This window comes from Dermacentor albipictus, chromosome 3 (assembly GCF_038994185.2).
Source record: "Dermacentor albipictus isolate Rhodes 1998 colony chromosome 3, USDA_Dalb.pri_finalv2, whole genome shotgun sequence".
Classification (NCBI taxonomy): domain Eukaryota; kingdom Metazoa; phylum Arthropoda; class Arachnida; order Ixodida; family Ixodidae; genus Dermacentor; species Dermacentor albipictus.
Window position 1 is genome coordinate 3350851 of NC_091823.1, and position 13356 is coordinate 3364206.

Below are 13356 nucleotides of genomic sequence, written 5' to 3' on the forward strand. Positions count from 1 at the left end.
GCTCCACGAGGCCGACGCTCTTCATCATGCCAGCATTGCGACAAGTGTTTGCAGTCACAGAGTGAGACCTGTTCATGTTTTCCTGTGCGCACATGACACTATGCTTGTTAACTTAATTAGTAAGAGAATGTTTAGTGCAATTTATATGGCCAATAAAACTTCATACAGTTGTCTGGTAATCTGCTATCGCTACCAATCGTTCACCTGTCAGGCGAAACTGCAACTGTTCTTTACGCATCTCCTTAATAATGTGGCCCCTCTTTCATTTACTCCATTTTACTTGTATAGAAGACTCACACATAGTGACTAACCTCCGGACCTCATTTTGTGTATTCATAAACTTGCACTCCTTGTTTGTACTATACGCAGTAAATTAAATTTGAACGCTTACCGTGTTTACTTGAATCTATTCAACGCACACTTTTTTTCCGATAAAATGGGTTCAACAACTGTGTGCACGTTAGAATTGAGTACGGCCCTAAATCTGCATTACCATATCGCCATCGGCATTTAAAAATGGCTGCCTCATATGAGCTTCGAGCCTAGCTGTCAAGCTTTCTCCATGTGCTGTAGTATGTGTACTTAGACAATGCTTCCTTCGGCCTAGGTTAGTGTACCGTCCATTGTCCTGTTTTCTGTGTTTGCTCTATCAGCATGAAGTGCGGACTGCAAAGACATGCTGAGTTCATCACGATGCCGCAATTAAAAGGAACGCAATCATGTGTACGGAGACGAATGGAAATCGGGCCGCATCACGGGCCTTTAGAGTTCCCAAAACTTGCATGCGGGACTGGCGCAAATAGGAGAGGCATTCTACACCAGCGGCTGCTACATACGGCATGGTCGCACGGCCCCTATCTTGAAAGCTATCTGCGGCGGAGACAAGAGTCTACGTATCTAGGCACATCACGCTGTGTTCTCGTCGCTTACTTCGCGCCGAAGTGACGCCACACAAAGGTCAATTCTCTCGCTCCTGCTACCGCACTTCCTCACTCCAGCGTTTAAAGAGTTTTTGCGGTCAATTCATGCTTGTGTGAATTCATGCTTCCAGATGTGTTCATGCTTGTGTGTGCATGACACCATGCTTGTTAATTTAGTTAGTAAGCGAATGTTTAAAAGTTTATATGGCCAATAAATCTACTATTCTTACTTTTCGCACAGCTGTCTACTAATTTGCTATCATAATCGATGCTTTGCCTTTCATGCGAAACTGTGACTTCATTTATCACAACTTTAGTATATTGGGAGCAAATCTGTTTTTTTCCAAATGAGAGAAAGTTGTATTTCTGTAAGAAAGAATGAGGTGTGCGGTACTGTAAAGGACTTTTTTCTTTAGGTCACAGCAAACAGGTGCGCATTACGATCAGGGGCGTTTTTCTTTCTTTTTTTTTTCGGTCATGAAAAACAGATGCGCATTACAATCGAGGATGCGTTAGAATTGAGTAATATGATATACACTTATGAGATCTAATGAAGTCTCACAATAATTTTATTGTAGCACTGGGTTGAAAGTTTTCATGTAGGATGATGGCAATAATTTGAAGTTGCTTATCTACCCCTGAAGTAATGTCGCATGAAAATTCTGCATTGCCTGGAAATGTCAGGGCAATATCCTTGGCAACATTGAAAGCACCTTTTCCAGATAAGTATGGCATAATGTGCTTGTGAGTCTGTAATTAGAAGTACACATGCATAGATGGGATGCTGTGCGGTCCCCCGCAAGTTTGCACCCTTCACTACTTGTTACTGTTGTTTGTTGTTATGTAGGGGAAAGGTGGGAAGAATGGGACAGTTTAAGTACTTTTAACACCAGTCACGCTATGCAGTTGAGGAAACCTGCCACAAATAGCACCACCGTACATATAGTTTGTCGCGAAGAAGTGTTGGCGAACCTTTTGCAACCCACAAAGTAAGTTGTATTTTTGTTGCTACTACTCCGAAGCCAATACTGCAGGGTGGATGTGTGGATAAATTTTCAAAACATTCATTTTTGCCACTGGGCTCTTAAGCCTAAAGGGACAGTAAAGCAGATATGTCAAGCTAAATCAATAGATTATTCCACTAAAAGTCTACCATTGCTTTCTATGCACTGATGCCAGTTGTGTAGGAGATTGCCATTGAAGGCGCAGCTGCAGATACCTACTTTGAATTGCCTACACTAGAGCCAATGAGTCGGCATAATCTCCATGTGACCTCCCACCATGTGAATCAGGCAGTGCTGATGTGACAGGAGAGGTCCACAACAGGTAGCACTACTCCCATTTTCCATTCTCATCATTTTCTTGTAAGCAAAAGCTCTGTTCTCACTACAAATGATGAACTCTTTACTAATACAGGAGCCTAATATTTCAACCTAGTGCTACTTTAGTTTCCTTCAGTGTCCCTTTAATCAACTACTCTTCCATGTCGAAAATAATTTCGCTCTGTCCTGCACCTTTAGGAGGAATTGGGGAGCACAGTGCAGGGAGGAGTGTGATATCTGCCCCACCCTTCCCTAAATGCACTACGTGCTTTGGCTGTTTCTTTAAATGAAAAGTCACTTTTTATACTTCAGTATTTAAGGTACAACTTTCTACTAAATCCTTTTAAGAACACATTCACGACATATAAGGGCGTATATGTATGTGATGCCAGCAGGAGGTTACGGGCACAGGCAAACATGGTTGCCCGAACACTAACTTTATTCTCTGTCTTCCTCCTCTTTGAGGCACTGTCCATCCGTCCACCATTACATATTTCTCCTCTCCCAACAGAGTGCAAGCAACAAACAACATACAAAGTAACGTTGATAAATGAAAAATAAAGATGCGCAGTTAGTCCAATGTTGAACAATACCATAAAATACAGTGGAAGCGCCCACCCCACATTGAATGAAAATGGGGTTAATCTAGATATGGGCGCTTGTCCAGTCGAAGCAGTAAAAACCAAGATGGCAGCCAACCTGTAACTTCATCAATTTCATAGAAAAGTACAACTGTTCAATGATGTCTGGCACAGCTTTGGTGAGTGAGGTGGGCTGCACCGTTCCAGGTGACATACGAGTGCCCTGCACATGTGTACAGCTAGTGTCACAGCTTGTGCCATGGTCACGAATGAATAAAGCAGGTGCACCATGTAGCCTTGGCAGATCAGCTGAATGTTGATATATTTAGGGACCGAATGGTACAAGGTGTGGCCTACACTTGCTCCATGACTGTGATTTGTCATGTGCTGTTCACTTCGGTCCACTTGTCACAACTGGCAGACATGTGCTACCCCTCGCTCAAATGTTCATTGGACGAGCTTGCTGCAAAATTGTTCATGTCCTTTCTGTCGTATAGTGTAGTGTCACCGTTGAGGTGTTCCAGGTAGACTAAGTCTTGATCACTGCAAAAGCCATCTTCGGCAACGCTCCTTTTTGGGAAAATGTCGTATTTGTTGTGTTTGCCTTGGGTTGAGCGAGCTTGCACGTTGATGTCTTTATTGTTGTCGCATCTGTGCTTTCGGCGACACACTTCGCCATTGTCTATTTCAAAGTCATCGTTGTGGTCACTGAACTTGTTCTCAGAGTTGTTGATCTTAATCTTGGTGATGTTGTTGCGACAGTTATTGAGGTAGTGTATCTATCGGAATATACCTTTAATTTCTTTCGCAAACTCGCGTGGGGATCAATGGCTAGCTAGTACACTGCTGCTTTTTGTGAGACTTGTTTGGTGGCGAGCACAGTGTGCCAGGCCTCATAGAAGACTCTTCTAAGGCTGCTGCGACGTCATTGAGAATGAATGCTTCGACCATATTACAGTGCACGATGCTACTTGGCGTATGCGAGGCTTCTGGAGTGGCAGCGGCTTGTATAGGTTTAGTACGCTGAAGAAAGCTTGAAAGCTGCAAAGCGGCCTGATACCCTGATATATGTGGCTTCAATTCTCTTCACCTTGAAGGCTACGTGCGTTGATGCTTGTATTCTGATTTCGTCTCGCTAGTGAGCAAGTTGGCTTGGCTTCATTTCATCAGAAGAACAGATTGCTGCGGTATTTTCTCAATTTGTGTTGTTGATACACAAGTCGTGTCTATGAAGTTTAAAATTCCTAGTATTTGATTGATGGATAATGTTGCAGCAGATGTGGCTTGACCATGTTTTTCTAAAGAAAGGTCATCTGCCTGCGATGTTGTAAAGTCGTGCTCAGCCGTGTAAAGCATGCACTGTGGCCTAATGTTCCTAGAAAAGTCGTGCGACTTGAAAGTGCGTAATGGCCCACTCATCAAGCGATTGAATGCATCAGAAGCTTCAACGATGACATGACACTGTAGCGTGCTGAGTGCATACATATTGTTGACTGATGTGCAGTAGTCAAGCCTGGTTCAATGTTGGGTTTCGAAGCAACAAATAGGCGTGCATATCAATTAGTGCGCAGTGACGTTGCTCTTATTGGGAATGTGAAGTTCATACTAGGCATGCAATTAAGTGTCTTCTTTTCTGAAAAATCACAACAAGGATAAGTAGCCGACGATATTCACATATGATCCCACTGATCACTGCAATGTTGCAACTGTGTATGACTGCGTTGCCGTAATTCCAATGCTGGCTGTTAGTGAATAATGTAGCAGTCTTTCTTGTATACTTTGAAGTGACTGATCATTTCATCTTTGATCTTCTTCCATCATTCACTGTTATCAAAGATGTGCGTTAGGTAGAAGCAAAATGCCTCATAGGTCACAAATTATTTGAAGTTGGTGACAATCTCTCATTTTGACCATGATGCAGCAGTTGCATGGAGTTCAAAAAGGTGGAACCATTTTTCCACGTGCCTGTCGTCCGTTGATGCGGTGTACTTGGAGACGTCCAAGGCTTCTGGTGATGTGGTCATGATGCTGGCCTGTGTCCGTGGTGGAACTTTGCATTTAGGTTTCACAGCGTGGCGTGGAAGACTTCCATGTTGATCTGTGGCCGACGAAGCGAATGCCAGATCTTTGTCCTGTTGACTTGTGTGACGCCAGCAGGAGGCTGTGGGCATAGGCAAACTTGGTCACCCAAACACTAGCTTTACTCTTCGTCGTCTTCCTCTTTCAAACGCTGTCCATTCGTCCACCGTTACATGTATGTACTATAGCATAAGCAAACTGGCCCAGAAATTGTGGCAAACAAAGGTGAAGAAAGAGAACCTAGACATTCAAGGGGGCAGCTAGAACATTGAGTCACAATTTTATTTCCTTTATGTTCGAAGAAGCCAAACTGAGGGACTTAACCATCCCCGACAATGAGCTGCACAGCCTCTAGTGAAGGTTAAAAAAGTCACACTTTCGCCTGAAAGGTGAAGCATCGATTGTGATAGCAAATTAGTGGACAGCTATACAAAGTAAGGATAATAGTTTTATCAGCTGTACACTTGTGAACATGAACTTACTAACAAAATTAACGTGCATGGCGTCATGCGTGCACAAGCAAGCATGAACACATCTCACTCTATGACAGCAGAAATTCCATGTCAAAACCATGAAGTGAGAAAGCGTGACAGCAGCAGCAGTAAGTGAATTGACCTTCGTGCTGCCTCTCACTTCAACATAAACTAACTGGCAAAGACACAGTGCACACAAAACTATCATCCCTTACGTTCAAGATAGCGGCTGTGCCACATGCAGCAGCCGCCTGATTAAGACCCCTCCCCTCTCCCCGGTGCCTTACACACGACTGAAGACGGCACGCTTCCTTTCTTGCGCACACAAGATTGAGTCGCCATCGTTGGCTCACCCTCGCATTTTTTTCACTTGCACATACAGCATGTGGCGATGATGTTATTGCCTTTGAACTTTATACGTAACATCAGAGCAACGACGATGGCAGAAATGCACCTGGAGTGTCCATATCATTGCTACTGCAATAAAACATTACTTTTTGTCAGAATATGCTGGTACGATTGTTTCAGAGAAAATTAGTCATGATTTTTTTAAGGGCAAGGACAAGAGCACTGATGAAGTGGATATTATAGTCATGAAGGTCGTGAAAGGAAGGGGACAAACATAAGAGCATACTTTTCCCTGCCCTGTCAGACCAACATTCAGTGTCAAGCAAAGACATTGTGCCAAAGCTGTCAGAGCGACAAGTGGCAGCGGGAACCAAAAGACAGATCTTCGTCTATGAAATGACCTGCCTTTGTACAAGGTCAAGTAAACAAGTTTTAGGATCACATATAATATGCCCCATTCCTTTCACGTGCTGTCCCATCCTCCCAAAAGAAATGGTGGAGTGGGACACATTTTGCTGAATGCAATTCTCTTTCTACAAAGCTTCTTGAACATTTTGGAAGAAAGTTTTGGAATTATTGTAGTGGAATGTCTGGTGTAAATTTAGAGTAGTTCAAGTTCTATCGATGTGAAAAATAAACTAAGCAATAAATTCATACATAAAAGCTACTATTCCTCTTACCTCTTCTCTAATGGAGGTGAAAATTGTGAAGGTTGGCAATATATGCAACCTTTACCAACTTAAATTGTGGCAGAACCCCCCTCACGATGACTGTTGAAGGCAATGCATTTAGCATTGCAATAGGGCTCCCAACCTTGTTTGCCAACAGATGTCAGCGCCACTCCTGGTGGAGAACGGCATCACCATGTATGACATCTGGGGCTGCTGCCACGAAATCCGTGAATACCCAGTGGGACATATGAGTTGACCCAAGTTGGCAACAAAGAGGTTCATTGAAGAGCGACACATACGCAGTGGAAACGTTACATACCCACAGGTACAGCCCACATTTTTAGACTGTACTATCTTTAGGATCAGCCCATATTTTTGGTTACGTAGATCAACAGCTGGAAATAAAACTGGTCTGACAATGTGAAGAGTCTCTTTTTATGTATTTTGCCTTTTTGCTGCGCTTTAAAACGTTCCAAAGATGAACGTCAACCGATTGAGTAGCCTAGCTGCATCATCATCTCCTTCTATGCTTGTGAAAAAAAAAGCAAGAGTTTGTGTTTTCGCCGACATCCTTATGGGAAACAGACATGCAAGTGTGCATGCACAGCTGCCAACCTGCAAGTTTTGAAATTTGTAAAAATCCTGCGGACATGACAAGGGGGAAAAGGAAGAATATCAAGAATTTTTTTTTCATATTGCCCTGAGCACACGAATTTAAGGGTAAGCAAGCACTTTACTAATGATGATTTACGTTTAGACACAGCACACAAGCAGCAATAGACCTGGAACAGCAAATACTGGCAAGCAACAGATTGTTTTTACATCACAGGACTTTTTTCTTGCAACTTCACTGTAGCCAATTTCACCTGCTTCAAAAACTGGTCTGTACAGTCGACTTCCATTAATTCAACCCTGATGGGACCAATGAAATTAATTAAATTATCCGAAAGGTCGAAATAATGAGGTGCAGAAAACACTCCAATCTAGCCTGCTGATTCATTTAGCAGTATTTTCCAGATTCTAACGCACCCCTGAATCAAATCCATGCCCACTTTCTAAGTGTTCAAAGTAGAAAATTAATGTAGAAATTACATTAAAGCTAATAAACAATGTAGAAATCTAAAGGGTAATTTATTAGCAAGAAAACTGGGCAAGGATCTAATGTGTGTTGCACAATGGCAGCCGGTTTTCTAAATTCAGCGTTGCCGCAGGGTGTTTAAAGGCAACTTCGCCGCACTTCAGCCGTGTTATGCTGTAAGGCATATGAACAATGCATAGACTGTTTTGCTTTTGTATCCAATTGTACCAATGAGGCAATTTTCGGACAATTCTTTTACAAAAAGAAACAATAAAAGAAATGGGGCACTCGTTAGATTAGGGCAAATACCGCAATAAGACATTATGAGCTATGGTTATTGCTTGAAAATCTACCTAGGGCAGGCTGGAAATACTAGGCATTTTTGGCACATCACATGTTCAACGTACTCACCGTACTCTAAGCTCCGCTAAGGCACACACTGGAAATAAGGTGTTGCTATTGTGACACCTTAGAGGTCACCACAGAGGTCAAGAGTGTGCGTGCCAACTGGTCAAGTTTGATTTATTCAGTGAAGGACAACTATAAAATTGAAATCACGAAAGTTTGGGCCCATAGAAATGCATGAGCGCTGGCCGGGACTTTTGGTCGGGATCGAATTAACCCAAAGCGAATTATTGGAAGCCTAGTGCATAAACCTGTGCTTGAAGCAAGTACCCTCCTGGCATTATTCCAACCCGTCACAGTTGCCATGGAAGCGTTGTGGTTGCTGCTGAACTCGCTGGTTCGATTCTCGTTCTCACTCCGAGGGGTGTGCTCGTGTGCCGTGCACCGAGTTGCAAGGTGGTCAAAATTCACAGCTACTGCGCAGTTTTGGGGCCCCACAATTTAATTTGACTTGACTGTTCTGGCTTTGCTGACAATCCTACATGACGAACACATTCTTCACCATTAACATAGGGCCCCTCACCATGTTTAAACACTGCAAACAGAGAATCACGGTTGTGCCTGAAAAGTGTTAAACTGCCAAAATAGCAGAGCATTAAAGCAACGATGTGATGGGGCCTGCCCCATCACATAGCCAAAATCACCTGATTATCGACGTTTGCTCATAAGCTTAATACTAACATTGAACTCGTGTAGCCACTAATTAGAACAAAGAACATTTGTAAACCCCACCCCTTACATAGTGCCCCCAGTGAGGGGTGGTTAAGGAAATAAAAGTGAAGTGAAATGCACTCTTGTCCTCAACAGAGGGGCACCCTGGCTGTGAGAGAGGCAATGTCACAAACAATGCACATGCACCAGCGGGGACAACAACTCTTGGGGAAAAGAAAAGGCAGGTCCTCAATACAGGCAACTGGAGAAGACACGTGTGGCCTCACACATGGAGACATTTCTTTGCTTCCAGCTCAGCTACTAAAACCTCTCTCCCAAAATTATTGCAGTAGAATGCTCCCTAACCAGCCCTTACAACTCTGAGTGCATAACCAAAATTTTCTATGGGGCCTTAAGGGACACTGATGGCCAGAACAGAAAATTGCTACTGCAGAAAATCATCATAAGCTTCCCTAACAGGCCAATGGCAGCAGTCATGACATAACCCAGACTTGACGGGACGCCATGGAGGGTGCCACATTTTTCAACCAACAGCACTCATCATAATGGGCTTCACTCCCTGGTACTGACATCAGCAAATCTTCAGTTACACACCAGAAGTACATGTTGCTGAACTAGTCAGTTCATATTGTTGAGTAGACCACATATAAGATCGCTTTGGCGCAAACAAGGAAGGACGGAAAGGAACAAAGTTCCCTTCCGTCCTTCCTTGTTTGCGCCAAAGCAATCATATTTATGGTCTACTCAACAATTCAGTTACACAGAATGTGAAATGCAGTTTCGCGTGAAACAGGGTGCTTACCAGAAAAGGAAGCTTCCAAGCTGAAACCACCATGTTGTAGCAACATGAAAAACACGAGGGCAATTCAGAAGTTGCACACACTCTCACATCAGAATTTACTTCAGCCAAGCTTCAGAAAAGACTGATTTGTTTTCAACATAAGCATACAATGCTTTAACACACTTTGTCCAACTGTCAAAAGTAGAATCTGACAGAATCGGGTCTCACTAAGATTGTGTATGAATGCAATACACACTTGTCCAATGTGGAACACCAACTCTGCACTGTGCGCACTATGCACAAAGTTTTCAATAAATACTAGAACACTGGAAATACCAGTCATCTGCTGTGCAAATTACATGTAAAGGAGCCATCCTTTTCCTTATCACAGCTGCAGCTGAACTGGCATTCAAACCTACACAACCATGACAGGAGAGACAGCGACTGTCATATTAAAAGAGTGCATAAGGCAGTGTGGTCAACAGAAAGTGTCATACGAGTGTGGACAGCTTTTGACACGCCCTCGTGTTAAGATTCTAACTGTGGGTTCTTTCAGTACAAAAAAAAAAGATTTATAAAGGCTGCCACAGTTGCTTGGACATTAAAAGCAATGAATTTCATTCTCATAATTCACACTGTGGCCACAATCTGCGATACATAGCAGTGAGGTAATCCAGGAATGTCAAGACCGCGTAAGTTCGACATAACTCACTTCACAACATCTAATGGTGAAAGTGATCGATTTGCTATTTAGGAAGGCCCCAGTCTACTAATCTAGCCCTACCAAAGCTTTTCATGTCCTTTTAAAGTATTTCAATTTTTACATTGGCAAGCTACTAGTTGGTTCTTGGCAGCTGATAAAGTCAAGGTAGACAGTGAACAATGAAAATAATTTTTTTTTTTTCATCCACCGAACTGTAGCACAAAGCTACAAAAGAAGCACATACAGGTCTCTAGGGAAGAAAGCTTCGCAATTGAAGAAAAATTAGTCCTGGCTTCAGGATAAAACGCAGGACCAACGCCTTTCCGGGGTGGTTTCTCTACCGCTAACCAGGAGGCTAGCAGATTGCAGCACAAGGGTGAATTCATCAACAGCTCAAATCAAAGGAACACTGGACATGGCAAAGCAGTTATGCAGAAGGCCGCAAGGTGGAGGAATGTTCATGAAGGGAAAAAAAACATCCACCCGATTCTAGCACAAGGCTTCGTGCTACAGTTGAGCAGATGACAATTTTTCCTTTTCATGAACCTTCCTCCATTTTGCAGCCTTCCATTGAACTGACAATGAAAAATAAAGCGCTTGTTGGCAGACTTACTCTTCTATTAGAGGATAGTAAAGATTTGGATCCATTCCTTTCAGTCTCTGTAATGGACATAAGAGCGGGCAATGCTCCATGCAAACAGATTACTGGAATGAAGGTACCTGGCAAAGCTGCTCCGTAGGAAGAAGCACTACTGTGTCATCATAAAAGAACACAGTGTCCTTTTTCTGCCCAAGCTCCTCACCTTCTAAAAGTACAATGCTGAAAATATAAAAAATAAAAAGAAATTTTTTTTGTGTGATGACAATGTAAAAATGCAGCATAGAAACTTACAAGTGGCATTTCTTAAACTTGTGCCAGGCAGGTGTTAGAGGGCCCCTCACCAGGTCTGCCCATTTTAAGCTGACAAGTGCGGTGCACACGATGCGCACAAATGATTGTGTCTGCTAAGTATTACATTGCTATGCACCGCGAGAAGAGCTGAAATTTCAAACCGAATGCCATTTGCCCTTTCCCTTGTAGGTGCTGCACTCCCAGCCAGAGAGCCGATGCATATAGCATAAGTGCACCTACGTACATGGCAGTGCTGTGATGCTGCTCTCAGTGATTCGTGACTTCAAGAATTTTCAAGGCAACATTTGTTATTTGTGTAATATGTTGCCAGAATAGACGGATTAATGCTTATATAAATAATAAAACACAAACTGAATGTCGACGTGTTTTTGTTCTACTTCACACTGCAGCAAGAGAGATGTACTTCCATTTCGCCTGCTTGTTCCCACATCGAGCAGTCGCGAGGGCTGACACCGAAACTATGCTGTTTTCTACCGTGTTCCAGCACGGAATCATGATCTGTGTTCCACTTGTGTCTTCCTCAGTATTGGTGTAGCACTGACTTATACCGCTAGTCACGTGTCCTTGTGCACAGCGCGCACAATCATGCACTGCGCAAAACAAGACAAACACAACAGTTCGCGCACAGCACCATCAGCGGAAGTGCACCGTGCAGCAAAAAAGCAAGCAGAAAAAAAAAATGAAGTCAGGGCCCACAACGTATGCATCATGCAATCCTCGAGGTCCGGTATGGGAGAATGCAGGGAAGGAATCTCACTTGCAGAAGTTAGAGAGGGAAAGTGGAGAGAGCATCTCTCTTGGCAGTGGCGCTTGCCTCCTGAAATCATGGGTTTGTGGCACTGAAATATTTCTACCTCGGCTATTAATGAACCAATCTGAAAAAGTATTCTGGCTGAACGCTACTTGGAGGGCACGTAACAACTTCCAGCACATAACCAAAATTTGCTACAGGGCCTGGCGAGGGGCCCTTTAAGGGAGTAATGGGGGCATTTTCTCCATGCCATTTGGCACCGTGTGGTGAGGCAACATGTTCTGGTAGCTCCCTGCAGTCTTTGTTTCTCTCATCATCCGCCCGCTTGCACTCATTTTGTGAACAGGTTTGGTCACAAAAGCAGAAAAGCAGATTAAAAAAGATTATGAGCAGGGCTCCCAAGTGACGTTTCAAAGAGGGAGACCCACCAGCGGGGTGCAGAACTGCTTCTACAGATGACCTAGCCAGATAGTGTGGTTGCAAGGAGGCTTGTCTGCCAAGCACCTGCAACATCCCTGTGTGTGCAGTACTTACCCTATATAGACACTGTACATTGGCTATGACTGCAAGCTTGTCATTGCCCAACTCTAGGACCTACTTATGTCATAAAATGTGCATTAAGAGTGTAGTTACCATGGCAATGTACAGATCGGAGGCTTGGCACGCAGACAACCTTGTCTGCGAAGTTCTGCTTCAGCGTCACCACCAGCTAAGCGCCACAAGGAGTACAGCTCTTGTAAAGGGCGCTCCTCCAATGGGCTTCCTGAAATTATAAACAGCCAACCAGTGAAACAGCACTCGCGACCATATGAATGAAACAAAAGTTGCACAACAGTGATGTGCTGTGCACTGCGGTTGCTGATCCTGCACAACAATTACTGTCTAGGTAAAATACCAAAAGATAATTCACATAAGACAATGTGTACACTTGAAAAGTATTCCGCAATCGCAAACAGTACTTGGGAGTGGGTCAACTAGTTGCAACACAAAGGGACCCCAACAATGGAAATCCCCAAAGAGCGAACATGTTAGGTTCACAGCTGCCAGCACCCAGTGTGTGAACAGAATGTGGATGCATGAATGCCACTCACTCACTCGGAAGAGCACAGTGAGGTTGGCTCAGGGGCACAGCCCACACGCACAGCTCTTGCTCCTTAACTGTCACAGCTTTTTCATGCAAGGAAAATGGCCACCTATGCGAGGCTTTCCACAATGTGAAAGCAAAACACAGCACGAAGTGGGCTCAAGGATTGCCAGGTAGGCATTTTTCAAGAGTCAGAACTGCCTAGTTTTGCTGCAGTTTGCCACTTCTGATGATTTATGGATTTTATTGGCACAAGGGCCAGATATGGCCCAAGAGCGCCATGCAAAATGCATTGAGTTAACACTGAAAAAAAAAAAATGAGTTCTGCCAGCTGTAACATGGCTTTAATGAAGCCCAAAAATTGATTGCTTTAAAGTGCATAAAATGTACAAGGATAAAAAAAATTGAGGAGCTGTTCCACCCTGTGAAGGTGGCTGACCAACAAAGCTGCTGTGGTGGTATAATTTTTTTTTTAATTTGTACATACTGCAGCACCATAGAGGGCTATTGCAGGAGCGGGTAAAAACAGTGTTGAACAAAAATAAAGTGAAATCAACTATGACTCTTACAACATT

The 13356-nt window shown here is 43.5% G+C and overlaps 1 protein-coding gene across 5 annotated transcripts in view; it reads right to left on the minus strand.

Annotated features, from left to right (window-relative positions):
- LOC139057167 (TBC domain-containing protein kinase-like protein) overlaps nucleotides 1-13356 on the minus strand; it is a 54652-nt gene that overhangs the window by 21706 nt on the left and 19590 nt on the right. For all 5 annotated transcript variants that reach the window (XM_070534953.1, XM_070534954.1, XM_070534952.1 and 2 more), the window contains exons 11-13: nucleotides 12331-12460; nucleotides 10754-10853; nucleotides 10647-10693 (exon numbers count right to left, since the gene is read on the minus strand). In XM_070534953.1, the coding sequence (XP_070391054.1) occupies nucleotides 10647-10693; nucleotides 10754-10853; nucleotides 12331-12460 (277 nt within the window). The remainder of the gene's footprint in view (nucleotides 1-10646; nucleotides 10694-10753; nucleotides 10854-12330; nucleotides 12461-13356) is intronic.